At 37.0% G+C, this 27,741-nt stretch overlaps 3 protein-coding genes across 4 annotated transcripts; all 3 read right to left on the bottom strand.

Moving 5' to 3' along the window:
• Positions 1-525: 525 nt before the first annotated feature.
• Positions 526-10,059, bottom strand: LOC101172591 (dpy-19 like 4). 2 transcript variants are annotated; one of them, XM_023959994.2, is made up of 19 exons: positions 9,689-10,059; positions 9,437-9,562; positions 8,504-8,625; positions 8,335-8,425; positions 8,122-8,243; positions 7,188-7,333; positions 6,916-7,039; positions 6,711-6,845; positions 5,826-5,957; positions 5,611-5,712; positions 5,162-5,235; positions 4,924-5,082; positions 4,226-4,345; positions 4,019-4,139; positions 3,881-3,937; positions 3,687-3,769; positions 3,480-3,612; positions 2,561-2,719; positions 526-2,411 (listed from the first exon to the last, which is right to left on the bottom strand). In XM_023959994.2, exons 1-19 carry the CDS (start codon positions 9,780-9,782, stop codon positions 2,247-2,249), a joined length of 2,265 nt encoding a protein of 754 aa, XP_023815762.1. In that variant the 5' UTR covers positions 9,783-10,059; the 3' UTR covers positions 526-2,246. The 2 variants fall into 2 exon arrangements, with proteins under 2 accessions (XP_023815762.1, XP_023815763.1); XM_023959995.2 differs by having other exon boundaries at positions 5,162-5,232; positions 9,689-10,056.
• Positions 10,060-12,258: 2,199 nt separating this feature from the next.
• Positions 12,259-17,479, bottom strand: LOC101172344 (uncharacterized). The gene is made up of 10 exons (XM_004074083.5): positions 17,169-17,479; positions 15,563-15,703; positions 15,097-15,219; positions 14,878-15,003; positions 14,650-14,805; positions 14,449-14,574; positions 14,214-14,351; positions 13,978-14,109; positions 12,767-12,910; positions 12,259-12,689 (listed from the first exon to the last, which is right to left on the bottom strand). Exons 1-10 carry the CDS (start codon positions 17,218-17,220, stop codon positions 12,622-12,624), a joined length of 1,206 nt encoding a protein of 401 aa, XP_004074131.1. The 5' UTR covers positions 17,221-17,479; the 3' UTR covers positions 12,259-12,621.
• Positions 17,480-18,658: 1,179 nt separating this feature from the next.
• On the bottom strand, positions 18,659-27,740 carry kdm1b (lysine demethylase 1B). The gene is made up of 21 exons (XM_011481023.3): positions 27,544-27,740; positions 27,160-27,287; positions 26,448-26,569; positions 26,280-26,369; positions 26,056-26,167; positions 25,862-25,975; positions 25,744-25,782; positions 25,083-25,275; positions 24,807-24,991; positions 24,533-24,703; positions 24,336-24,410; positions 24,125-24,259; positions 23,883-24,054; positions 23,552-23,679; positions 22,659-22,790; positions 22,460-22,534; positions 22,258-22,374; positions 22,021-22,146; positions 21,205-21,327; positions 20,716-20,868; positions 18,659-19,691 (listed from the first exon to the last, which is right to left on the bottom strand). The coding sequence occupies exons 1-21, from the start codon at positions 27,557-27,559 to the stop codon at positions 19,608-19,610; spliced, it is 2,490 nt and encodes an 829-aa protein (XP_011479325.1). The 5' UTR covers positions 27,560-27,740; the 3' UTR covers positions 18,659-19,607.
• Between the last annotated feature and the right edge of the window lies 1 nt (position 27,741).

A 27,741-nucleotide genomic window follows, 5' to 3' on the forward strand; every position in this document is an offset into this window, starting at 1 on the left:
TAAACATGTCAGAGCATAGTTATTTATTATTGCACTTTAATGGACAAGCTTTAGGTTTAAATAAGAAATAAAAACTTTAATTTATTCATGTAAATTTCCATTTTTTTAATTGAAGCAGATATTTAACAATCATGGCATGTCTGTAAAATAATAAAACAAATAATTTATAATAATGATTTTATATATATATATATATATATATATATATATATATATATATATATATATATATATATATATATATATATATATTTTTTTTTTTTTTTTTTTTTTAATTCAAATAATTTAATCAAGTAAATGACAAATAGGTTTGCATGTTTTCTTGATAGTATATTTGGCTAACAACCAGCATAGTTTAAAAAAAAAAAAAAAAAAAAAGAGTGCTGTTTCTATATACATTTAGAAGCCTTTCACTATTTAAGCCAAGACATTTGTGAAGAATTTGTGTAATGGAAAATGAGAAACAAAATGATCACAGTACTGGAAAAATGATTTTAACAAAAAAATTAAGATTCTGGCACAAACTTCAAGAACCTCATTGTGTTTTATATTTAAGCTTTTTATGCATTTCTATGTGAGAAAAGAAGAAAAAAAAAAAGGCAACACATTGTCTCAGAGGAAGAGCTGTAAATTCACATGACAACACCAGATGCTGTGCCATCAAATAGTGAAGACAAAAGAAATGCACACAGGAAACCATCTTTACAAGAAAAAGAAATGCATAAAGTCACATGACCAGCAACCATTAAACATAAGGCATCCACAAACAAAGAGCAGCAGCAGCAACAGTAGATGGACAAAGGCTGCAGAAACCATTACTGTTAGAGTTGGGATCCACTTGCTGACAAAAAAATAAAAAATCAACTGTTCTTAACATTGCTTTAGCATTGAAGAACTCTACTTATGAATACCCTTTTTTGGCAACTCATTTAAAAAGGACAGTCCAGACGTTTTTCAGAGGAAGGAAAAACATTTGAAAGAATGCATTACATGCACTGCATGAGCAACACATCTGGTATCAAGACAGAAGACAAAAATGAGTAAAACTTTCATCACCCTTAAAAGTATATTTACGAAAGACAAGTCTTTATTTTTTTTTCTACATGTACGGTACTTGTAAAATTTGGTTCTCTAAAGTGAATACTTTTATTGCACCCAAACTAAACCTGAGAAATTAAAATGTAAATAATCTTAGCGATGGTGTGATAAAATATGCCAAAAGGCAACACATCAAAACCAGCCATTGCGGTAAAACTAACAAAAAGGCACACAAGAAGCTGATGGGGGTGGCTTTAAATTTTATAAACAGCTGATTTGACTAAATAACAGATTAAAATGAAATATTGGAACCAATCTGGGAATACCTTTGAAAATTAGGAGCATGCACAATAGAAGCATGGGAACTAGCAGACCTTTAGGTCCACTTCAGGCCTCCATTGGCTTTTTTTTTTTTAAGGCCTCACAGAAAAAAGTTATAGTTTCAGAGATGTGTTCTCTTTTTGTTGTAGCTTCATATCAACTGAGCATAAAAATCCAAATATATCCCACAAAACAGCTCCTAAGAACTTCTTGGCGTTTGGATGCAGCTTTTTTTCTAAACTAATATATTCAAATCAATTTATTAAAATTAATATTAGCATACATCAAGTCACATTTTCTCCCAGTAGATGTTACACTTATTGTGAGGCTTAGCACTATAAGCAGTAATAACTGGAGAAGAAGCTAAACAGCAGTTTCTTTTGTTTTGGCTAATCATTTGTCTTTATCGCCCAACACCCTTTTAGTTCAGTGTAGGCAGTGGGATGCATCAAAGCTCTAGTCAGAAGGAATAGCAGATTCTGTCCTTCCAGCAAAGGACATGGGTGAGTCAAATGTGCATTTTACCCTAGCCCGGTTGCTATGAGGTGTCAGGAAATTTGCCACCAAATGAAAGCTCAGCGGAGGCCTTTGGATTATTAAAAAAACAAAACAAACATTCTCTTGACCAAAACTGTTGTTTAACAAAGCAGCTACAAATATCTACCGAGTTTTTGACCTTAAAAGGAAGAGTACCCATAAACACAGGTACCCCTCTGCATAAAATGTGTTTATCAAACTACAGTACTACGATTTTGGTTTTCAAACCTTCCGTTTATGAACGTTAATGAAAGATTGCTGCACCCTGCTGGTTGGAAAGAGCAGCTTCAGGACGTGCGTCAGCCATCAGACGGCAGGGCTTGTACACAGAAGAGCTGAAGGAGCTGCTGTTAGTACTGGAACGAGATGACATAGTTCACTTTGTAGACATGGTACGAATGGTTCCAGAAAACCCGAGTGAAGTAGTTTGTGTAGGGCGAGTAGTTCATCTTGATCTCGTGGCAGAATCGTCCGTGCTTAGAAACAGAATACATCTCCTCTTGGTCAAAGATGACCTGAACAGGATCAAAACATTCATACTGTGAGGAAAACTTTGGTAGAAACTGTCTGCAAGTCTGCTTGGCATTTTTTCTTAACAGTTTTTAATATTTGGTCAAACTAAAACTGCACACATACAGCATTTATGTATCATGTTGTAACCTACATGTCCATTAGCGATATCCAGCAGGTCCTTGACTCTGCAGCCCTTGTTGCGCGTGAACTCTGCACAGATGGACTCCTCAATGATCACATAGTTTGTTTTCTGAGCAGTCAGAAGTTTATACACATCCTCGGCAGATCTCATTGCGTACACCTGGAAACTCTGTTAACAATAGAAATCAAAACCATAATACACAACTGATCCATTTGCTGCACCGTTTTTGTATAAATAAAGCCGATTAAGTCAAAATTGTGGCAACACTAATTCAATGGGATAGGCTTTAAATGTTTACATATGTTTAGTCTAAATTGACTAAACACTTAAATTATTTAAGAGTAGAATTTAAAACAGTGTGACTGAAAGCTTTTGAGAGGTTGTGCACAAAAATATTACAAAAATGGGATTGATCTTTATCAACAAACCAACAATCAAAAAATTAATTAAACTTATTTAAATGTTCAAAAGCTCTTTCTAAAGGATTTTGTTAAAAACTGTTCTCTGAAATGTGATTACTTTTCTCTCTTTAAAGGTCAAAGGAAAGAAAATATGATGAGTTTGTTTAGACGTGTGTTTTCGCTCATCATGGTTGATCAAGTGATGATTTTGGGGTGGGTGGGGTGCCTTAAGAATTGCCGAGTGTCCTTTTTTTTCCTTAATCTGTCAAAACCAGATTGAAAACGATAAAATCTGAACGAGGTGACCTAAAATCATCACTACCAAAAGTGAAATAACCAACTTCTAAACTGTATCTTTAGACTGTCTTTTTAGTAATCTGGAAATACAATTTCAGATTTTCAAGTATAAATAAAGCTAAAGTTTTTCAATTAGTTCAAAAATGTGTTTAAGAGTCAAACATACAAGTCAGATGAAATTCTGTGCATTTTTACTATTGTTTTTAGAAAGAACGTTGCCTCCCACTCACATCTTCAGTCCTCTTCAGCAGGTTGAAGTCTGTGTAAAGAGGTAAACTAGTTACAGCTGACCCAGAACACAACTTTATTGTTCCTAAAAGCTGAGGGCTGCCAGCAAACACAGCTGCTGCTGGAGTGTGCAACCTAAAAGACATGAAGAAAATAAGTTTGATAATAAGACTAAGACAAAACAGTCGAGATGCACACTGACAGCTGACCTGATCCAGGTCATCAGCTCCAGCATGTCTGGGTCGTGGATCTCATGCAGCTCCCCCAAATCAGCTAAGACATGAGGGTAATACTGCAATATAGGAAGGATGTTTCTCCCATTTAGATCTGAATACGTCTCCCTGCTGGAAGAGCAACAGCGAATGCATGTGTGTGCACGCTCTGCTGTAACAGAGAGCCTCACCTCTCTCCACAAACTGAAGCCAATGATGGTGGGAACAGCTGTGCTCAGAATCAAAGCCTAGAGAGCAGCAAAGAAATGCAGACATATGAAAAATGCCTATTCTACGCTGAACTAAAGCAGTGGCAGAAACACACGGACCAGAACTACAGGATGCATGGACTTCAGCTTGAGCCATTTAAACACGGTCATGAAGAGGTGCGGAGAGCAGACTCCAAATGCTGTAAACATACAGACATATGGCGTCCATAAATATTTCATCCTGCAATGCAAAAGAAGATGGGAAGTATGAGAACATGCAAGTGAACCCTCAGCAAAGACTTCAGTTGATACTGTTCATGAAATTACCCATCAAACAGCAGAGCCAGACTTCCAAAAAACAGGGAGTGAAAGACGTGATAGATGACTGCGGGCTGCTCTCCAATCCTTCCATCTTCGAGGCTGTGCCTGGTCTTCATCGGCTCACCACTAAGAAGAAGAGCACTTTATTATTCTTTGTGATTTCTTAATTAATTATTATTAGAAAAACTTTCACTTGATGAAAAGGGATTTTATACAAGTCTTCAGGGGTGTGTTTATCTTGCTTTAACTTATTAACAAATATACTTTTCAGTTTTAAAAGTAACGTTTTATTTATTTATTTTTTCAAATGAATACTCTTAAAGACAAGTTTTTGTTGTTTTTTTTAGTCTCTTGTAGGGAAGAGGCCTCAAGTTTCTATAACCATTTTCGGCCTCTACGTACAAAATGTGTGGCCGCTGAACGCACATTGAAAACTATAACCAGGGCAGACTTTGACCAATCAGGGACTCTGATTTGGTAGTGATGCACGGATGGCATTCCTTTGAATTAGAACCATCAAGTGATTAAATTCCAAGCTGGACTTATATGACACCAAGTCTTTCATATATCAGAATAGAGGTGTTAAAGACCCCACCTGGAGCAAAATTCAAGAGATTAGCACCGCTTCCACATTTCACACCCAGCCTCTGGGCCATATGCGCACATCACCTGCCCGGTGTGTCCATAGCTTTAAGCCTTCTCACCTGAGTCTTCTATAAATGGTCTGCAGGGTGGAGAGGAGGCAGACGGCGAGCACCAGGAGATAAAAGGGAAGAACTGAAGCCTGAGTCAGTCGAAGAAACAAATCCTGACTGGGCGCTTGAAGGCTCTTTTGGCACAGAAGGTAGTTGGTGACAAAGTCACTAACACAAAAAATAGAGAACAAGTTTCAGTTAAAACAGAGGATTCAGCATCTATTGTACAGGGAAACATCCCACTCACGTCGTCCTGTTGAGCCCAAACTTGACTTCAAGGAACTTCAGAATGAAATCATTATCACTTACAGGTATGAGCTTCTGAAAAGAAAAGACATTCTTAATCCTTAACTGTATTGGTTAGATTTGTGGTACACAGATTACCGTGTCTTTGTCAAACAAGTGAGCGGTTATTGTTGACATTTCACCATGTCTGAAATTTACTGGCATAAAAAGAAAAAAATGTACACAGTTCCTATTTTATGTTGATTTTTTCCTAATGTAGAGAAAATCAGTCATCCTGCCGAGACCCTACCAATATCAACAGTATCGTCAACGTTTGATGAGTTTGCTCAAATCAGATAAGCAATGCTGATATGTTCTATACTCTGACATTATTACCAAAGTGCCATTTTGAAAGGCAAATATTTCTATGATTATTAACACTTTCTTAACCACCTATTCATGGAAGTCTACCTTGACTAAATAAATATAAGTGATGCTGGTGGAGAAGACCAGGTGGAAATGCAAGAAAAGCTTCATCACTCTTGCCACCAGAGGACCAATCTTCATCTTTTGCTGGAACAGAGAATGCAAATGTCAGTGGTGTTGCAGTGATAAAAGATATAATTGGAATGGCAAAGTTTGATTCTTTTGAAAGAAATCAGACTTAAAGGGCAGAAAATAACTACCTGGAAGTGCCTCGCGAGCAATGAACCAATCTGAAGGCTGAGCAGCGGCGAGCTGATCAAGCTAGTGTTTTCAAACTGGAACAAGTAGGCCAGGAACAGCGAGCTGAGGTACACTTTATGAATGTCGTCCATCTGTCCAAACCAAAAGGTAAAGGTAAGGTTAATGCACTTATATTTTAACAACGATTAGTTTTCCAATGTAATTTCAGACAATTTAGAGAAAAAAAATGCTTACTTATGTAAAACATAAAGCGAGCTAAAAGAAAGCTGCCGAGCCTGCAGATCCTCCTGAAATGTGAAATACCTCACATATATATATATATATTCAGAAACATTGATCTGAACAGGTGTGTACAGAGGACGCCAACGTCCGGAACGCTCCTAAAAGAGCATCACAATGCTTGCAGTGACATTTGTGTTGTTCTCAGAGGGATCCTCCACATCGGTGACTACAATGGGATCTCCCAGGTCTGGCTCTTATGTTTTTAAAAAATGATTATGTTTTTATGTAAAGCCCTTTGGGTAGTTGTAAAAGTGATATATAAATAAATTTTGATTTGATTTGATTTAATTAGCACAAAAACTAGAAGATTTATGGAAAAAAAACCTCACACTACTATTTATTCTCTAGACTTTTGAGGTGCAATAGCATTGGATTGGTCAACATTACAGGACATCACTCAATTTACTACTTCCCATGAATTTCATCTGGATACTGCCAGTGGAGGCTTTGAGATGGATTTATATTATGATGGTTTTACATGGAGATATCTGGCTTAACAGATTTAAAGACATACAGAGTTTTGCTTACGCTGTTTTAATACTATAGTAACATGAAATAATTAAGAAAACAAACTACCATCTTCGTGTGACATCATGGGTTACCTTTCTTGTTGGCATCACATCAAAAGAGTCCAGCAGAAACAGACAGAGCCCCTGAACAAAGAGGATGTAGTGACCAGGCTCCCATATCAACAGGAGGGTGAATGTGGTGGCACTCATGGTAAGATAGCAGAACATCTACAGAAGAACGGTTCAATTAGTTTTCTCAAAGACTTAGCAGAGAAGATCAAGAGAATCAGACACCGACCTCTGTGGCAGAGCGGATGTTGTTGCTCAGAAATCCCGTCAAAGCCACAACCTGAAGGGAGAAGCAAGGCAGGGCCCAGTTCTCGCGCAGAGGAACAGCATGGTCCACCTGGGTGGTGTCTGGTCTGATAAAGATAAAGAACCAACAGGACTCACACAGAAACCGTCACCCAATTAATTCTGTCATTATCTGATTTCAAAAAGGTTTAAAATTTTTAAATAAATGATGAAACAATAGAAAAAGCTGTGTCTAAGTGTGAGATTTCTCCTCACCTATTGATCACGTACCAGGACACAGCCAACATGCCAGCCACCCAGGTGCCACTCAGCACCCAGCTGCACACAAAAAGGGCGGTGACGTACAGAGCCTGGAGGCAAAACACCACTCCTATGTAGAAGTAGATAGGTTCCACAAAATCCTGTTGGACCAGAGTAGCTGAATAAGAATCAGTCGTTCCTTTAAACAGATTTATGTGCTTACCAGATCTGACCTGACGGCCAGCTGGAGCCAAAAACGTAGGGTTTAAAATCATCCTAATACTTCAATAAACAGTTTTCCTACATAAGACAGATTATTTAACACCAGTTCTCTTGCTTAGTACTTAGAAAGGTAAATGGCAGAAGCTAAATTATTTTGTAATTGAATCCTAATTTTAGAGTAAAAAAAACATGGTAAACAATGCAAGCTAAAAACATTTGAATAAGTGCTAAATAGGACTTACAATAAAAGTATGTGATGTTATTCATAATTAAAATTTGATGTCTAAAAAATGCTCAAGACTTTTATAAAACCTAAAATATTTGTAAAAGAGAAGCACAACAGTTTTTAGTGCATAAAAATATATATTAATAAATAAGATGCTGCCAGGAAAACCACTTAAACTAGCATTTTTCCCTTAAGTTTGAATACAATGAAAATAATAATTACCTTAAATAGCAGTTAAGCGTCTGCTGAACTGATGAATTTGAACAAACTTTTTAACTGAAAGTATGCTGATTTTAGTAGCCCTTAAAGGGCTAGTTTTAATTTATTTAAAATAAAGTTTTTTTTCTATTTGTTTTAATGAGCATAATGCAACTTACAATTTCTAAAACAATAAAGGTCAGCAAAACCAAAAGTTCTTTACTTTAGAGCACTCTAAAAGCTTACAAGAAAATAATTTAGGGTATCTGTAGATATGTGCCCTAGGGAAAAGGAGCCCCCTACCTGACTGTTAGTATATCTGTAAATGAAGCTTGTGATGACCTCTGGATAAAGCGAAAGACGCTCCACAGCATTGATTGTCTGCCCCGAAATGGTCCTGTTATCCATCATCAGTTCATAAAAACCTGAAAACAGCAAAAATTCTCCATGACTGAACTGATAAAGAGTCATCTCTTTCAAAAAAAAAAAAAAAGCTTTGAGTGAGTATAGATGGACCTCTTTCAAAGGATGGTGCAGACAGCATGTGCTTGTAGAAGTAATAATAAAGCCCACTGCCTCCCTGGAAAGAAATTTCCCGCTCCAGCTCCTGATGCAAACACAAAGTCATATTTAGGAGAGTAATATGTGGCGTGAGGGTGGATGACCGATGCAAATAGTTACCCACCTGTTTAGCTGAAAACCAGAACTTCCTGTCATGACAGGCAGATAGATATGCAGCGTAAAGTATTCCACAGGCAACAGCTGCCAGGCATCCAAAGACAACCCGAACCAGACACTGCACAAAATCTGCAGAGGGGGAAAACAAACTTTGTTTTTACAACTTGTCGTCAATAGAAGAAAAGTCCATTTGACCCTCTTTTTAAAGTTTTCCTACAAAAAAAAAAAAAAACAAATATACTCAAGTAGAAATAAAAGTGCTGTAAAAACAATGTTCCGTAATGTTAAACTGGAAATACTTTGCAAATGTTATCATTTACAGTGCATAATCCCAACAAAAAACTAGAAGAAATTAAAGGCATATCAGTGTATGAAGGACAACAATTTTGCATGTGGTTTTTAAACTCTTAAACATTGCAATCTTGACATTACTAAATAACTAGGTGCAGGAATGCTTTTAAGAAACAATTGTCAGTACGCTCAACCTATAACTCCATCTGGCAAATATGAAATAAAATTTCACTTACGGGAACTTAAACTGAATGTATGCTGTGGTAAAATAAATCTGAATTATGTTCTGAAGTGTGTATTTCTGATGGTAATCATTTAAGCAAGAGTGGGGAAACCATAGCAAAAATAAATGGGGTTTTTGGCTCATATGATTTAATAATTTTAATATATAGTTTAGCCCTCATTCTACTATATTAAAACATCCCAAATTTCCAGGTTTTCTCTCGTAAATATCAAATTTTATTGTACAAAAAGTAATTAACAGTAAGTTTAAAAAATAAACTACTTTTATAAATGGTATTACAGTCATGTCATTTTATAATGTGCTGTTAAATGTACATCTTCTCTCCAAAATTATTGTTGCTTTTTCTTATTTTGGGGTGTTTTAGTCTTTTATTTTGGTAATCAAATAAAACACTTGAACACTTACATGCCGAGGAGCTTTGTCGGGATCTTCTTCTTGAGTTTTCCTGCTCATGTTGAGCATCTTTCTCTTCACCTTCATTTGCTTCCATGCTGGACTTTTTCACCTCCTTCTCCTTCTTCTCATCCAAATCTGCAAGTGTCACACCGGCAACACAATGATCTTAACTTAACTCAAAGCTGGACCACAGAAGTTAACAGTTCAACACCGGAAGATAACAAACATCTGTTAGCAAACAGCTAAACTAGCACAGCTTACCTTTAGTTGGCATCTCTGGCTCCTTTTCTGGTTCTTTTTCCACTTCATCATCCCCTTTCAAAGTTTCTGATTTCCGGCATATTAACTCGGACATGACGAGGTGACAGTTAATCAATAAGGAACAGTGATACGACGAAGAAGCAGCATGCTAGCTAACACAATCAACTCGCTGCCCTTTCGTTTTTTTTAACCCCAGTTTGTTTTGAACTATGGCGTTAAATGCGCCCCAATAATAAGACTGGTTCCCCCGTCAAGGCTTACAAACAAACTACAACACAGTCTGCGTTTTTTGGTGAAAGCTGACTGAAGTTATGCCTGCTTTTTAGCTCTGTATCCTGTCTCCAGAGTGATGCTGCGTTCCAGTTACCGCGGAATTCTCGGATATCTTCTCGGAGAACTTAGGTACACTGTACTTAACGCAAAGTAACCCTGTATAAGTATTTCAAATAAAACAGATTAGTTAACATATTGAGTTTAGGATGAAATATTGAAAACAATGGTAAAATAATTAGTTCAAACGTACCCGAAGCATTTCCCGCTTTCCACATTGATAGGATTGTCAAAATTCTGAGTGTTTTTAAATGCCTCACAGATTTTAAATATTGCTGCACGGTGTGGTCATAAAGAAGGTTTGAAATATCGGTTTAAAAACTGTAAACCATGTTATCTATCTATCTATCCATGAGGTAATTTACCATAATTGTTGTTTTTTTTCTTTTACCTGCAGTAAATTAACCTCTACTCAATTTATTCTGCAAACACCTGTTAGTCTAAATATGATTCTTAGGTGGTGCAGACATAAAATATCTGAGAAGCCAAATGACAGAGGATCTTTATGGTCTTATATTTGTGGTATTTATGCAGTAACTTACCTGGAGAAAGAATCGCAGCTATCAGGCTGCTTTTCTTCAACTTTTTTTTTAATTCCTTAAAAGAAAAAACCTACAACGTTACAGAGCATTAATAAATATGCCACAGGCACCTTTTATTTGTTTGGTTTGGGCGAATCTTTATTCAAGAAAGCTTTTCGAGTTTAATAACTGAACTCTATTTCCATATTTGACTTTTATATAAAAGCACTTTAATTGTATGTCTAAAACTTTTAGAATAATAACATTTTTGTTTTCTTTTTTAGCCTATGCTGAGTAGTTTTATCTAGTTTTTTTCTTTTTGTAAATCTTCAGCTTTCAGTTTTTCTCACTTTTATTTATTTTGCTATGTTTGATCAACATGTTAGTTTTTATAGAAGTTCTTGCCCATCATTGTTCATCATCTCTTCTGCACTAGACCAAATAAAAATATCATTATGTTTTGGGTTGTGTCTCACATGGTTTAAAAAAGCAGAAATATGACTTTTGGAGGGCGAAAAGCCTATTATTAAATCTGTTGTTTTATCCCATTTTTAAATCCAAAATTATCTACCCCTTAACCATAAAATGTTTAGAAAAAGCTCTTTTGAAAACTACTGGGACACATGAACACTGAACCAGCATAAGTTACAGTTACAAATTAAATGTTTATTGATAATTTAACTTCTCTGTTGGTTTTATTAAATATAAATGGTGGAACTTGACACCATAGACCACAACATCCTCTTTCTCAGACTGGAGAACTCTGATGAGTGCAAAAATGCTGCACTGAGTTGGCAAAAATTGTGTTTCTTTTTAATAAACCAGTTAGCCATGGTGTCCCACTTGGTTATGTACTTGGACCACTTTTATTCTCTTTGAAAATAATATCATTTTGTGATTTTCAAGCTCAAACTACATCCTTTTCTAATTACAGCAGCTAGAGTCTTAACTTGTACTCCCAGTACATATGTCCTCTTTTTCCCTCTGTACACAGGGTACAAGTCCAGTTCAGAATATGTATCTAAGTAATCATCATTTCCTGTTTAGCAAGCCATGGGACTAATGCCCCCCGTTCAAGTCCCGGCTGGGGAACCTGAAACCTCTGCAAAAAGACAGAGCAGCAAGTCTCTAAAATGTCTCATTCGGTTTTAAGTGGCAATGGGGGACTTTTCTTTGCACGTTATCCCCGTGCATGCGTGGGTTTTCTCCGGGGACTCTGGCTTCCCCCCACCATCCAAAAACATGCTTTATAGGTTAATTGGTTACTCTAAATTGCCCCTATAGGTGTGAATGTGAGTGTGCATGGGTGTGTGATTGTGGCCCGCAACAGACTGGCGACCTGTCCAGGATATCTCCTGTCTTCGTCCACAAATGGCCAGGATAGGCTCCGGCAGCCCCGAAAGGGACTAAATGGTTGAGAGGATGAATGGAGAGAAAAAACAACTAGATTTTATGAGAGCAGATGGAGATGTAGCTATCCAGAGCTTATGTGGTAAATTACTGTCTCAATACTTGGTAGGGGTCTTGGTGAGACTCAGAGGTGATAGTACTTATTGTGGGTTTATTGATCATGTGAGGGATGTGAAAAGGACATTAAACTCCTGGGCAGAGATGCCAAAACAGGATTCAAGTGTTGTCACATCATAAACGACCCCCTAAGCAAACAGCTTTTGTGGCAGGTTGGATATCCAGCTGAGACACAAGAAGTCTGGTCAAATCTGAATGTCACAGTAAAACTTTAATGTCAGCACAGAACATGTTCAGACTTGCATGCAAACAATAAAGCAAAACATTTCATTTACAAGTTTTTTTTATGTCATTTTCTTAAAAAACTGAAAACAGTAAACCAGAAGACAAAGCTAAAAAAGGTGTGTGGACATATTTATTGGGGGGGGGGAATCAAAGACTGTTAAAAAGCTTTGAGGAACTCTGCAACATTTGGTCCCATATCTAAGAACAAGAATGTAATGACTTTGTACTGTTTCATGCATATAAAACACACTTTTTTTAAAACTTAAATTAAAAACCAACAGGGTCCAGGTTGTGTTTTATGAAGCTTTTTCAGATGCCAGCTTCATGTGGTTATTCTGCTGATGATTCATCTGAACCTAAGCTTTCCTGCGGCGATTTGTCAGCCTTCTGCCTTTGCGCTGTAAAGGACAACAACATAGTCAGTCCCATTGAAACTGTGCTGCAGAGCCAATAGAGACAAGTATGAAAGAGAAACCTGTTTGAGTTCTTTTCCGACTTGCTGTTGGCCTGGTGTCTTCAGCATCACATCTCTTCAGTAGAACCCGTACGGATTTGGTCACTTGTGGATGCTTAGGAACTTGTGACAAAGATTCATCATCTGAAATCCTGCCTGAAACGTCTAAAAACATGGGGGGGGGGGGGGGGTATTTATGCCACATTTTTGGACATAAAGTCTGCATACATGTACAGAAAGAATTGAAAAATACTCTAAAAAGTATTATTCATAATTTCTAAACAAATAAAAACAGAAAAGCGTAGCAATTTTTAAAAGAAAGTGATTAATGTAGCATTCACTACATTCTGTGATGATCTGTAATCAGTTATTGACTTGAAGACATTTCCTAAACTTAGATCGGTTTATTAAAGTTCAGTCAAATCCTATTAAGTTTTACATCATTCTATTGGATTAAACTCAAATTCAGTTTGTACTGATCATCTCGTTTTCACTCAGGTCTCTGTAACTCCATTTAACATGACATTAAATCCAATTTATTTCAACTCTCTAAAAAAATGTAAAATGTGTTTTTTTTATTACTAAATTTAATTTTATTCTTACTATATTTTTCATAAAGTTCCATTCCACAATTTTGATAAAGGTTTGGTCTCTAAGTGCAACAAGAAGAGCCACAGAAAACTAAATATTGATAAAATCAAATGTATTTTAATTTGTGACAAGACCAAACTTTACTACACTACACTGTAGAAAAGTCATTCTAAATGTAGCATATAACTGCACTAAAAGCCCTCTTATTGTAAACACAAAGGTTGCTTTTGTTGTAGGGATGAAAGAAGAGGATGTCCTTAGAAACCCAGGTGAAACATGGTGGTGGCAGTGTAGTGGGCAGTCTTATCCTCCTTAGATTCTGCCCAATAAGGTTGATAATTTAAAAAATGTTAAAACATTTTCCAGCAGTCTTTTTTTTTCTATTGTATTCCTATTTACCACTGCCCCACAGCATGGAGTCAATGAAAACAATACCAGAATAAAAGGAATATTTTCATTTAACTTCAGTAGGAATGTTTTTATTTTGTGCTTAAGTCTGTTATTATTTCATCTAAGCATTTAGATCTGGTCAAAGGAAGTTCTGAACAATACATGAGAGAAATTTAAGGCTTAATTATTTAAAGAAATAAAAGTCTAAAGAGATTATCCACTAAATCAGTGTCACAACAGAAAAACATTACCTGTCGCAGCCACATTTCTCTGCTTTCTAGGAGTTTTGCCTTCTTTCTTTACAGGCTTTTTGCTGTTTCTCCCTGTGCTCTTCTTCACAATGTTAATTAGAGGCTCATCATCCGAGGTTTCATCTCTGACCTCTGCAAACAAAAAGACAGAGCAGCAAGTCTCTAAAATGTCTCATTCGGTTTAAAGTGGCAAACTCGTGAAATGTTTGATCTGGTTCAAATCACAAGGAACCTACCTGGCTTCTTTTTTGCTGGCCTGCCTGGAGATGCAGAACTCTTCTTTGCGTTTCTTTTCACAGTATTTCTCTTTTTGGCAACAAGTTTTGCCAGGGAAACATCATCCTCATCTGAGCTGTTTTCTGCAGATGAAGGATCTTAAAAGAATCGAGAAGTTACTACTTGACCTGTTCTAAAATTGATATTTTATTTCGTAAAGTTGAACAGAAAACAATCCACCTTCCAGTAACTAACCTTTTTGTTTTGTTGTCGTTTTCTTTTTGGGCGACGACTTCTGCTGTTTCGGTGCCGCTTTCTTCTTTACACTTACGACTTGCTCTTCATCTGAGCTATGGTCTGTGGATGTCTCCACATAATTAACTGAAACCAAAAAATTGAAGAAGTTAGCATTTTTAGAGAAAGCTTTTTCTAAGTAAAAAGGGACCGTTGCCTTACTGCTTTTCTTTCCTGTGTTCCTCTTTGATTTAATAAGTGGGGTTGTTTTATCAGATGCCTTTGAAGATTTCTTCCTCTTAGGCTGTGACCTCCGTTTTTTGGCAGTTTCACTCAAAGGCTCATCATCGTCAGAGCACTCATCATTTGACTGTGACACTGCACAAAAATAAAAAATAAATAACAGCTAGCACGCCTTTGGACATATCTATGTAGAAAAAACAAACTCACCTTTCCGCTTTCTGCCAGCAGATTTCCTCGGCGTCACTGAGCTGGTCTTCTTTTTAGGCCTTCTGGTGCGCCCTTTCGCCTTTTTTATCAAAGGCTCACTATCTGAGTCATCCTCTGCGTTGGAATCTGAAGCAGTCACATTAACGAAAAACATTTTTAGTTACTAAAGGCACAAATAAGAAAGCACAGCGGCACTGTGATCGATTTAGGTCCAGCAACCTGCATTCTTGTTGGTTGTGCCATAAGATTTAGGGGGGGTATTTTCCTTTTTGTCTTCCGCTGCTGGTGAAAAATCCTTTTTCTTATTTATCAGCGGCTCATCGTCCGAGGAGTTGTCTGAAGCTATGAAAAAAGATGAAAACATACAAATTTGAACATAATTTGACTGTTTTTTGGTTAAGAACATAATTGTTTGATTTTTTAGATGAATTAACACAACCCTAAGTCTAAAATAACATTGCTTTTCATCATTATGTAATTATGTTTGTATTTATAAAAAAAACAGAGAAGAGCTTTATTCCTTCTAAAATAAACAAATCCAATCTAAAGGTTGGCTATTTTGTGTTACCCAACACTTCTTCTCACTATGATCTGCATATGTTGTGTATTTGTGTTTTAACATACGTAGGAACCAGAAACGGCATAATAACATTACAATAAAGACATGATTTATTTTTGTTTTCACCTTCTTTTCTTTTGGATTTTGTGCTGGATCTGGGGGTCGTCTGGTGGCTATCCTGTGCCTCTTTTTCTTTACCATTTCTTTTCTTCAGAAGCTTCGCCAGGGGGATGAGCTCCTCGTCGTCTGAGCCAGAACTGTCTGGCCCTGATTGGCCACAAACAAAGCAAATTACTGGCAAGTAATTTTTGTCCATTTCACAATATTGTTTTAGTGTGTAGAGACTAAATCCTACTAACACTGTGTTTGTTATTCATTATATAGCTTAAAAGTCATTTATTTCACTTAAGATTAGGTAATGTAGTGACCTGTTTAGCACTTGTGCTCAGGGATGGAAGGTAAGTTTTGCTATCACAGTCCTGGTTCTGTCTTAATTTCTCTCATTCTTTCTTTCTTTCTTTCTTTCTTTCTTTCTTTCTTTCTTTCTTTCTTTCTTTCCACTATCACTATAATGCCTCGGGAGGGGTGTCCTCCACACCACCAACTAAGGACAAAGTGATTAAAGTCCCACTTCAATCATCTTTTTATCTATTGTAAAAGTGTCCTCAGTGGCCTTTTAATGTTGATTATGACGTTTTTAGCCGAAAAAACAAACAAAAAACTGTGTTGTTTTCTAGGATATGGTTTCTGCAGAGTAGCAGTAGTTTTTCAGAAAATCGCCTCTGAAAAAGTAAGCTCAACCCCATTTCCCATTATCCCTTTGTTTGCACCATCTCCCACTAACTTACAGGCTCTCACACCCCCCAACACAACATTAGCAGTGCAACAAAAATGGCAAGCTATCCAGCTGTACAGTTTTGAGCCAGACGACAGCTCAGACGAGGGAAAACAAAATATGTGCATGGAACGATTCGTCTACAAGCGGGTGCATCGGAATGGAGCAGGGAGCCTGTTACTCGCCGTTGTAGGTTCTATGTCATACCTACAAGGTTTTACTGATGAAATTTTTCCGTCTGCTCCTGATTCACAATGATTTGAATAAAGAAATACTCAGAAATGCAATTCTATGTTTGATATTCTTCATATATGTGCTCCATCATGAGAAAATGTCACAAGAACATGTTAAAAACACAAAATACGCAATTTTCATCAGTGGGTCAAAATCATAGTGGGGACCGTGGTGTGAGTAAATAACCTCCACATACACCTTTATTTATCCGTCCATTAGAAGAAAAAACACTGAAAATAGAAACTTTATTTATAAATTGATTCTGGCCTGGTATCAGTCCAAAACACTGACTAATTACTCTTACTAGTTTATCGACAGTATGAGTTAGTGTGGGTTGACTAATATAATAAAATTGGGTTTCTACATTTTTCTATTTTATTCCATTTTAAATTTATTGCAATTAAACTATAAGGGTCGTAAAGTTCCTTCAAACACTTTGAAAGGAACTCATCAAAGTCATCAAAATCCTCAAAGGAATTGATGATTTTGAAGATTTTCTTTATTGAAGCTAGAGCTGCGGCGGTGCATTGTCGTTACCACGTTTAAACTAAAGCTAACGTTGCTGCTGTGTTAGCTTATGGCTTATTCTGTTGCTTGTTCGTTTCCAAGATGTAACCCAGATTTTGTTACGTTTTGCTTTTGGAGTAAATTCCCGGGAGTTACCTGAAGACTGGTGCGCCAAGTTAGCGTGTAGATCGGCGGTACCGCAGTCCATTCTGTCGGGCAGTGTCAGATATCTGTGCTCCAGAACCAGATTGTGATTAGCTTTGTCTGCTTCCGGTTAGCAAGTTAGCTTGCCAGTATGTTTTATCGTGAAACAAAATAGTGCTTTTCGGCTAATTTCAACTTTAGCTAACGATTAAAGCGACCAAGAGCCAATATTATGGTTTCCATAAAAACAGTTAAACTGGCTAGTTTAAGTGAACTGGCTTTTTAAGTCTAGTTTGATTTAATCCGGGGTTTTTTTCTTTGAGACTTTATTGACAAACAACATAATACAACAACATAGTGAATGTCTCGGGGGAACTGAAATGTGTACACATTGCAGAAGAAACGAAAATAAAATAAAATGATATTGATATACACATACATGAACAATATATGAGAAAAAGAAACATAAATTCAAAAACCTTTGAGGTTTAATACATTTGACATATTTCAAAAATCAAATTAGTTCGAACTGCCTTTTGTTTGATAATGTTACAGTACTGATTGATTTAATTTAAAAAATGCTGGAATTTAGGTTTGGAGTTAGACCATTTGGTTTTATAAATATGGAATTTTGCTAATAATACATAAAAAAACAACTGTGTAATAAAGATACAATCATTGATATTATGGTAGATACACTGTCATTAGGGTATCCCAGAATAATTTCTTTGTCCAATAATTTTATATTTATTATATTATTTCCAATATAATTTCCCACTTCCTCCAAAAACATATTTGTATGTATACAGTCCACAAACCGATAATAAATGGTTTCTTCTTGAGTCCCACAGAATGTACAAGATAGCTCCATGTCAACAACAAAAATCTACTCTACTTTCTACTTATACAATGCAGACTTAAGACTTTCTGAACAATATTTCACAGCTTTCACTTTAAATAAAAAATAGTACATTTTAAATAATAATTGGTATTTTACCCAGCACATCCATTCTTAAAAGATAAATTCAAATGACCAAAGGGAAAGGGAAATTTGTCACGTGATCAATGAAAAGGGCAGAATATTTGTTTTTAAACTTTGGAACTGGTTACAATCCAGGTTCTTGAAGGCATATTTTTGGTTATCTAAAGTATTTCAGTGTTGTGTTTTTTTAAAAACCAGACACATTACTGATGAAATTATACCTTTGTAAACGAGGATTCTTGCTATTCATGCTGCCTGCTTGGTTTGATTTTTGGTTAAAAGGTTGTTTGAAAATTGACACTTGAGAATTGCTGAAGTCGATCGCCTCTGTTCCCACAACTCATTCTGAGCAGTGAGGTCTGATGGCTCCAACTTTTGAACTACTGTAAAATTACTCTATTTAACGTATATTATAGTTCATAACTGGTTCAAAATGTCTAGCCCGAACCCAATAGATCAACAAACTCAAATGCAGGTTACCAAATTCTGATTTAATGATGTAAAGAAAACAAATGGATAGTGGCAGTTAACAGCTCAGTTTATTGCACACATACACGCACACTTCTGATAAATACACCGTGTCACACTAACAGAACAGAGCCATGTAAATGCACTGACAAAGACAAAAACACAAACATTAAGCCTCAATCAAAGGTAATCACAGAAAGTGAAAAATTGGTTATGCGTTTGCTCAACTGCATAACTCCTATAAGTTTAATAAATTATAAGCAAACATTTCCCTTCTCTAAATGGCTGTTTGGTTTGTTTGTCTTTCCAGCTGTCACTTCTTCCCAACTATATTTTTTTTCCATACTTTTCTGCTATCAAGTTTTTTTCTGGTACTTAATTATTATTTTTTCTTGTTCTAAATGCAAAGTGCTACTTCAGATGTACCCCATCTACTCCTATTGTATCAGCATTCACTACTAACCCAACACATTTACCCCAAAAGGTACACTTGTAAAATATGTAATCCTTGGTCAATGACTGACAAAAAAAAAAGGCTTTTAATCTTTAGGATCACATGTTCTAATTAAATCTATGCATATGCAGACAATTCACAACTATGATTAGGAGCTTACAAACTATTCATGAATCCTAAAAAGTGGAACAGTTGAAGTTTCATCACACATTTAGGTATTACAAATATAATTTAATTGACAAAAAGAGTCCTGATTTTTGAGTAAAGATGACCAGACTGAGCTGCATGTGTAAAGTTTACCTGATAAACTTTGTTCCAAATAGAATAACACTTCGAGTTCTCATGTTCAGTAAGTAGAGCCAGGTCTGGAAAAAACCCGCTGGACTCAGCCACTGGAAAAAGTCTATCCGCATTTTCCTGATCAGCTGCTGCAGTAACTGCAGGTGGAACGGTTTGGGTAAGGTAGTGCCAGCTGGTTTGCAGTGTGTTGGTCTGTGTGACCCGTAAGTCCGCGCTGGTGTTTGCGAGAGGCGTGGGGGCCGTCAGCTTACACAGCAGTCATCTTGCTGGCCTCTCTGACCCCACTGAGGTAAGCCCCCGTCACAGTCTGAGGGAAGTGTCGGTTGGTCGCCTGGTAAATATATATATATTTTTAAATGTGTAACATTTTTCAGACTGTCCAGTTTTATGTGTATAAAAAAATTTACAATTATAAATGGTAACTTGCAGAACTGGTGACTGACAAACACTTTTTGCAACAACAAAAAAACGACAGCACAATGTAAAAAAGTTGTTGTCACCTTCTCTTCATCAGCATATTTAGTCCTATATTTGGACTAAATAACATGTCCAAAACCTGTTTAAAGACCCACTCTCAGAGGTGAATTTCTGATAAACTACTGCCGCTCTGCAGACACTATGTCCTAGAAAACGGTACAGGTTTTTGGATTTTGGATAAAAACGGCATAATCATAATTAAAAAGACCACTGGAAATGCTTTTAAAATAGAATAAAACACGATTGGAGTAAGACTTTAAACCACGTCATTCCTCACTTTTTCCATTTTATCTATTAAATAAACAAAACCAAGCTGATTTTCAGCTATCTTTTTTATTTATTTTTTAAAGTCTGAGCTTTTCTTTTCACCTGTGCAAAAACAGGCTTTACATTCTTTTTTGTCACAGTTGATTTACATTTGGTTCATTCTGTTATTACGTTTCATGTTTAAAGGAGGAAGGCCATGGTTAACTGACTGAAGGAGCAGTTTATCTGGAAAGTTAAAAGATGATTCCGTTTCTTTAGTTTCGGAGAGATGATGGTTCAACCAAATCATCTGCATTTGGAAGTGTGTTTTTAGTACAAACGTGGGAAAAATAAGCACCATGTTGGTACTTTGAAAAATGTTTTTTTTGTTTGGGCACAAGAGTCAATAACTAAACATGGGAGACAATGAAACAATACTAAATTAAGCTCCACAAAACTGTAGAAACAAAAACTGAATTTCAGACAATAAAATTAAAAGTTTTGATCTCTTGTCCAACAGGGAATTAGGAGATGCGATGTCTGGAAGATCCCTGCTCAAAACCGATAAATACAGAAAGCTTAACTTCTGTAGAACATGAGGTCAAACTAGGTGCAGAGAAAAGCAGCCTCACCTCTCCAGCAAAGAAGACTTTTCCCTGCACATCTTCAGCCAGGATGTCATAGGCCTCTCCGCTGCCCCCTGTCTTCACAAAGCTGTAAGACATCTGGGACCACACGTCTTTGCTCCAATGTGTGACAAAATAATTGACAGGTTCTGGAACCTCCTGGACAAGGTTTCAAAAACACAAGTCAAATGTAAGATAAACAATTCTATATAAAGTAATGTTATTTTTGTTTCTGCAGGATAGTTCTGTGCAGAGGGTGGTAACAAGTAAATGTGATTAATATTACTCTCATTTTTATGCAAGTAATTATCTGAGGTGTTACTATAACACAAGTGTCTGCATCACTGAAACTCATCCTAAACATCCCATATCCTGTGCAATGTGTGCTGTGAAAATATGCTAAATATGACAGTAAACGGATAGAAATTTCCTCTAATTGAATGATGAATAAGAAGTCAATGTAAATCAGAGGGAGAGTTTTGTTCACATGCTTACCTGCTCTTTGAAAAGCTCTCGCAAAACCTTCATGCACTCATTGACCACGTCCTTCTCCTCCATGTCCCGAACGGCGGCGACAGCATCACCAGAAATGACGGACATCAGCACAGCGTTCTTTCCCTGTTTGCAAACAATAGAAACCTCTCTTTAATTACAGCATTTCTCTGGAGGCTTTTTTACCGCCTTATGCGTACGTCTCAGTGGCAATTTATGGAGTTTTTGTATTTTCAGGAAGTTTGCATGAAAAGTTTTTTTTTAAAGAGAATTAAAAGGATTAATTTTATTCTAGAAGTCCTTAGACAAAATCTGTTAATAAAAAATAAGTAGCTTCTTAAACACAAGTATCTTCCAACAAAATTATGAATGGAAAAAATGTCACACGATCCTTTCAAAACTGTGCACCTAATTTAGTTTCAGATCAAGTATATAAAAAAAAAATATGCCAGTAAAACAATATTTCCATCCAAATAAACTTGTTTTTAATATTATTCAACCTTAGGGTGCATTAAGTACCTCTAACTGAAGGAATATCCTTATCTTTATTAAAAAGAAAAGTAAAACTGAGCAAAAATGTATACATTCACAATCAAAAATTACAACATAAGTTCATTAGATCAGACAGCACGGTGAAATAAAATGTTTTCTTCATCATCTAGAAAGAAAAAGTTCAAACATATTCAAAAAAAGAATAGGTTTACTATTTTTATTTGAAATGTGTTTTTTGCATCCTTTTCCAGTCAAAGCTTTATAGTTAGAGAATAATGGCAGCAATAATCATTTTTTCAACGATTCAGGTAAAAAAAATGAACCAACCTGAGGATCCAGATCATAGAAGACACTGAACATGCCTCTCTTTTCAGGAACTGGCGGGATGTTCCCAAAGTAATCTGCCCCTTGAATCTTTTTGTCCCAAAATCGACACGGGAACTGAAGAGCAATCTAAAGGAAAGGTTTTCCAACACTTGAATAATTTCAGGGACAAAATAAGCTTTTGTTTTTCCCTTCCACTCAAACAAAACCATCCCTGAAGCGATAAGACAGCCCAAATACCTTCTCTATAATACCAGCTCCTAAACTGTGGATTGCTTTGAGTTTTCTCTCAGGAAGAGGGGGATTGAAATGAATGAGGTTCTTCTGAAGTAAAATCAACGGGACCGTAACAAGAACCTTTAAAGAAAAGAAACACAGAACCAACTCAGCGGGGGGAAAAAAAAATTGTCAAATCCCGTTTTGTTTGTTTTGTTTTTTTTACCTTCTGCGCTGTCCACTGGGAACCATTAGAGGATATAACCTTAACAGTTTCACCTGAGTAATCAATAGCCTGAACCTGGTTTAACACAGACAAAATACAAATAAGATCAATTCGTTGAAACTATGAGATTTAGGCCTTACAATTTAGCTATCATCAAAACAAAATTTAGATCTAGATTGCGTGATATGGAGCGACAAACCGGACAGTTTGTGCAGATGTCCAGGGCCTCGGCCAGCTTGTGCAGTAAAACATAGTAGCCCTTAGTGAGTAAAGTGTGGTCTCCTGAGAACTGAGCAAAAAATTCATTGTGGTCCCAGGATCGTGCAGACACCTACAAACACAAAAACACGGAAAAATCCTTTCAAACAACCAATTTACCATATCAGACAGAACATTCTGTAACTTACATTTCTATTTTGCAACTGGCAACATTTTATTCAAAAAGTAAAAAATGTCAGATATGAAAATGACAAGATTTAAAGAAAAAAAATCAAACCAGAGCTTGGTGCTTGGAGCCATGCCCCGTTAGATTTTAAAAGAGAGCTGAAGTGTTAAAGTAGATGAGAAGTAATAAATGGTTTTTGGCTAAAAGGTTTTTTAATTGCAAAGAGTTTTAAATGTTTTAACATTTTTTATGTTATTTTTAGTAGTTTTAGTTATATTTAACCTCTTGTCCATTTTGTTATTAATCAGATTTCTATTTATCCTATTATTAGAAAGTTACTTCATTTATTTATACTGCAAATTATTTGATATTTGCATTAAAACTATAAATGCAAAACTATAAAACTATAAAAACTATATTTTTTGTATTTTTGGTTAGATAAAAAAATTAAGTCAAGTTTGCAATACTGTCATATATTCTAAAAAAAAAAAAAAAAAAGTTATTTTAGCTCATTGAAAATAAAAAGGTCCTATGTCAAGTATATTCAGTTTATTTAAATAGAAAATAGACTAACATTTTTCCGTTTTTTGCAGGACACCACCTCTATTTTAACATCTGTGTGGTTTTGACGTCGCACATGATCAGATTTTAGGCTTTAACTGTGACAAACAGAATTTGAGAAAAATAAATGATATCGTTTCTCACACCTTGTCTAACGTGCTTCCACAAGCAAACTCCAGATTACTGAGATGAAACTGTAACACTTTCTCCTCCAGTTCACTGAACTGCATCCCAGACTCCTGGAGAAAGTTTTTCTTTACCTCCTGAACCTTTTCTGTGGGAATAAAACAAATGTATGACAGAACAGCCTGTCTGTGAGGATTCCTATATATCTGGTTTACGATCTTTAGAAAAGCTGAAACTGATTTAGAAGATGTTTCACAACTCGTTTGATTAGCTGCTCCTCTGAGTGTTTCTCATGTGCTTCTTCAATGTAATCATAGCAAATTATTAAATAATAAGTTTGAGTTATAGCACCTCCAAGTGGTGTGTCCTGGCTCTGTGACTTGTCTTTCCTCCATTCTGATACCACATCCAGGATGGCGTTGAAGTGGAAGTCCATGCGCTTGTCGATGGTGGGGTCAGTAGCCTGACCGCCCTTTTGAAACAGTTCACATCGTTCCCCGAGTTTATGCATCTTGATGTCCATCTGCAGATAAGAGCACACTTAATACCTCTGATCGGTTTGGAAAATGACAACTGAGCACATCGGCGTTTACCTGCTCACACATGAGTGCAATGGGGTTGTTGACACATCCATTGACAATCTGAGCGCCTCGACCCACCATGACGCCTAAAGAGGTATCATCCCATACCCGGCCACCAATCCTGTCCCTTGCTTCAAGCACCACCACCTACAAACCAACGCATTTTAGTGGGACTGACAGAAAAAAGAGGTGGCAATGTGCCAAGAACATTGAACAATTTTACTGCAGTGCCGAAGTTTTGAAGCTGCCGCGCAGCAGCCAGTCCTGCGGCCCCAGCACCGATAATAATAACGTTCTTCTGTAAACAGAAAAAAACAAAAAAACAAGAGTAAGTAGAGCTAAAATTATAAATTACCACGTTTAAGTTTTAGGTAGAAACAGGGAGCTGTGTTACTTGCAAATGCCGGAGGACAGACTCACCGAGCGATATCCTTCAGGAAGCAGAGGCCGTTCCACTCTCAGCACACCAGTGTTGATGAGGCCCTTTCTCGTCATGAAATGAAGCACACGGTCCAACTCCTGCACGCAGCGCACGCGCACCAAACCCCGAACGATGATGTGCTGAGAGCATTTCTCAGAAGTTAGGACTTTCTTTAGAGAAACACAACAGAAAAGTTTTAATTTTTCAAGAGGAAAACAGGATTTTTCTCACAGCTGTTATTTAATTAAACAGTCACATGGGTCTGCCGTTTACCTTGCAGTTCCTGTGCCAGGAGGCCAAAATAAGATTACGCAGAGCTAGATACATCGTGGGATCCCTGGAAAATTCTGGAAACTCGTACAGCTCATCCAGCTCCATCATGTCCGGACGCACACACAACGCCTTCCCACACTCATTAGGCTGGTAGAATGGCTGAAAGTACTGAGAGAGGCCTGAAACTGAGAGAGAAAAAACAGAACTACTGTTTCACATTACATTGTGCAAACATCTTGCACAAAGCACCCTGTTCTGCTGCCTTCACAAACTCACTCTGTGGGTGCACAGCTCTGTGGGCGTCCGCCTTCAGCTCGGAGGACGACGCGGAACTGGAAGAGCCCGGCGGACTCATTCCCACACAGTCAGGATAGTAGGCAGCAAGGAAGGGGCTGGCAGGGCTTTCTTTAAGCAACGGCGGCAAAATCAGCATGGAATGCCACCAGCTGTCGCTGACCTCGGCCACTCTCTGTGGGAATGAGATCACTGTTGCCAGATCTTGAAGGAGAAACAAGCAACCAGATTGACAGAAACAAGCGTTTGTGTTTTTAAAAGTAAAAAGAAGCTCGAAACAGGTGAGCTTACAGGCTAAGAGGATATGACTCCGAATGAGGAATTTCTGATCATGTAAGATTTTTGTTTCAAGGCTCAAAGGCAAACAGAGCAGGTGGTGGAAAAACATTTTTGTCACAACTAAAAGTAGATATATACTACATAAAACTAATTTAAATTACATTTTGTGTCATCCACTGCTTTTCCATTAGAATAGCATCTGCTTAAAGTCCACCAGTAGATAAAAAAAAAACAACTGGGGTGCAATTATTAATGATCGGAAAACTGTTGAAATGTTTGTCAAAAATCATTTGTATAAATTTTACTGTTAATTTCGGTTGCAAAACAACCGAAATTAAATAATAAACAGTACACATATTCTCACCAAGTCCTCTGGCTGGGAGCACTGGTCTGGTCCCTCACTCTGTTAGAAGAGATTTGTCAAAAATCAATGTAAAATTGAAAAGTCTGATCAAATGTCTGTCTTTTTTCTTCCGGGTTACTTTAATGTTGTTGTACTTCATTCCACAGCGGTACGTTTCTGCTAGTGCTGGAGTAAGTTGGGCCTCCTTAGTCAGTTGGCGCCATTTCCTGCAGTCTGGCTTAGTGCACTGAACCTGTGTGGACAAAATGTAAATTATTTAGTGGAAGCTAAAGTTTGATCCTCATTAGATCAATGAAAGAGCTCTGCACAAACCCAGAATGGCAGCTGTTGATCTGCCATGAAGGCTTTTAGACTGGGCTCACTCTTCCCGTTACTAGTCCACACCTTCTTCCATTCGGCAAAGGTCTCATAGCCATCTTTATGGCTGCCATAGAGGGGATGGATTATTACATTAATAAAATATGGCAGGAAATTCAGAATCCAGAAAAGCCACATATAACCACAGACTTATCTGCTCAATACTTGTAATAACTTACCTTCTGTAGTAGTGATCAAAACACTCGTTACAGAAATGCTCGCCGCACGACAGATGATACCAGCGCGATGTGTATCCATTTTTTGCACACCTTGCAGAGAAGTGCCGTCACTGTGACTGACAATCATAAGTAAACAAACAAAAGAAAATCCTCAACCTGTTTCCATACCTTTCTGATGCACTTGCAAAACAAACGGGGTACACAGCAGAGCATCCAGCCTTCTCGCATTTTCTGTACTTCTTCTCAGACTGATCATCTTCTTCCTCGGTGTCTGTGGCTTTTCTTTTACTCTAGAAATCAAAGAGAACATTCTCAGCCAATAGATATTAATTGCAAAAAATAAAAATTAATTTCTTATTGGGTATGACAGCTATGATGTGGTTTTGATGTTTCAGTTGTTACACCTTATTTGAACTATTTAGAGTTCTCAATATTCTTTAATTAAATGATAAAGCCCCTAAACCCTTTACGCAAATGTATAATCATTGCAGTTTCAACACGCAAAAGCTGCATGCAACAAAAAGAGAGCATGGCTGCATTTTAAAGTGTTATAGTATGTTAAAGTGTAACATTGTATGTTACACTTTTTTATAGATAGATTTTTTTAAACATTAATACAAATAAGGGGGGGTTCTGTCTAGAATGAGACAAATCAATTTTTATGGCCATAAGAAATTAAGGCAACATATTTAAGACTATTGGCTTGCAAGTAACAGGATCTGGTCCAAAAATAATTTTTAAAAATGTCATTTGGGGGGAGCAAAGGGGTATTTTAATCTATTAGGTTTTGTTGTTGTTGTTGTTTTTGTTTAACGTGTAATCTGAGTTTAGATACAGGGTTTGATAAAGGGTTGGTTTAAAAGGCAGGAAACCAGCTCACCTGACCAGATGGAGGGTTGTTGGTCCGTTTCTGTCTCCTTGAGGAGCGCAGGGTCTGACCCTCCCACGGAGACTCCCCGGAGCTCCTCTTCCTCGCTCTCCTAGCCCCAGAGGCGTTCCCGGGGCAGTCTACAGTTTCAATGACATGCAGCTTGTGTTACAGAAGGCACTTCAACACTGCTTGGTTCGAAATAGGCCGCGGATTTTATGGATAAAACGTCTGCATAATCAATACCATGCAATAGAATCAATCACTAATTTGGTTTGTAAATCAGCACAGGTGGTGGTGATGTACAAATCCAGCTCTTCACCACCACCAAACAAACAACAACAACAAGTTCGTCTGTCAGTTAGCATTTAGCATGTAGCGGTGTGCGAAATTCACCTGCATCCGATAGCATGGCCACCAACAGTATTTCTGTGTAGCTGTTTCAACAGCAGGTATTTTCCCCTTATTTTTTAAAGAAGTGGTTCAATCTCACCCCCTTTATTGTTGCGGGAGAAATCAATGCCCCGCTGTTGTAGGTACACGACTTCCTGTTCAAAACCGGAAGTGGGCGTTTCTGCTTAGTTTTGAGCCCCG

This window comes from Oryzias latipes, chromosome 11, assembly GCF_053564925.1.
Source record: "Oryzias latipes strain Hd-rR chromosome 11, Olatipes_Hd-rR_3.1".
Taxonomy (NCBI): Eukaryota; Metazoa; Chordata; class Actinopteri; order Beloniformes; family Adrianichthyidae; genus Oryzias; species Oryzias latipes.

What these genes read in the sequence shown, in the direction of transcription:
- LOC101172344 (XM_004074083.5), bottom strand. Translation starts at nt 17,220, where the DNA reads ATGGACTGCGGTACCGCCGATCTACACGCTAACTTGGCGCACCAGTCT. An exon ending in CTTGGCGCACCAGTCTTCAG is followed by an intron (nt 15,704 to 17,168) that starts GTAACTCCCGGG and finishes GTGGCCAATCAG; the next exon opens with GGCCAGACAGTTCTGGCTCA. An exon ending in GAACACAGGAAAGAAAAGCA is followed by an intron (nt 14,575 to 14,649) that starts GTAAGGCAACGG and finishes TTTTGGTTTCAG; the next exon opens with TTAATTATGTGGAGACATCC.
- kdm1b (XM_011481023.3), bottom strand. An exon ending in TTTGCAAGTGCATCAGAAAG is followed by an intron (nt 26,370 to 26,447) that starts GTATGGAAACAG and finishes CTTCTCTGCAAG; the next exon opens with GTGTGCAAAAAATGGATACA. An exon ending in GCTCCCAGCCAGAGGACTTG is followed by an intron (nt 25,276 to 25,743) that starts GTGAGAATATGT and finishes TCATTCCCACAG; the next exon opens with AGAGTGGCCGAGGTCAGCGA.
- LOC101172591 (XM_023959994.2), bottom strand. Translation starts at nt 9,782, where the DNA reads ATGTCCGAGTTAATATGCCGGAAATCAGAAACTTTGAAAGGGGATGAT. An exon ending in ATGTGATGCCAACAAGAAAG is followed by an intron (nt 5,958 to 6,710) that starts GTAACCCATGAT and finishes TGGTTTGGACAG; the next exon opens with ATGGACGACATTCATAAAGT. An exon ending in CCATGCATCCTGTAGTTCTG is followed by an intron (nt 3,938 to 4,018) that starts GTCCGTGTGTTT and finishes GCTGCTCTCTAG; the next exon opens with GCTTTGATTCTGAGCACAGC.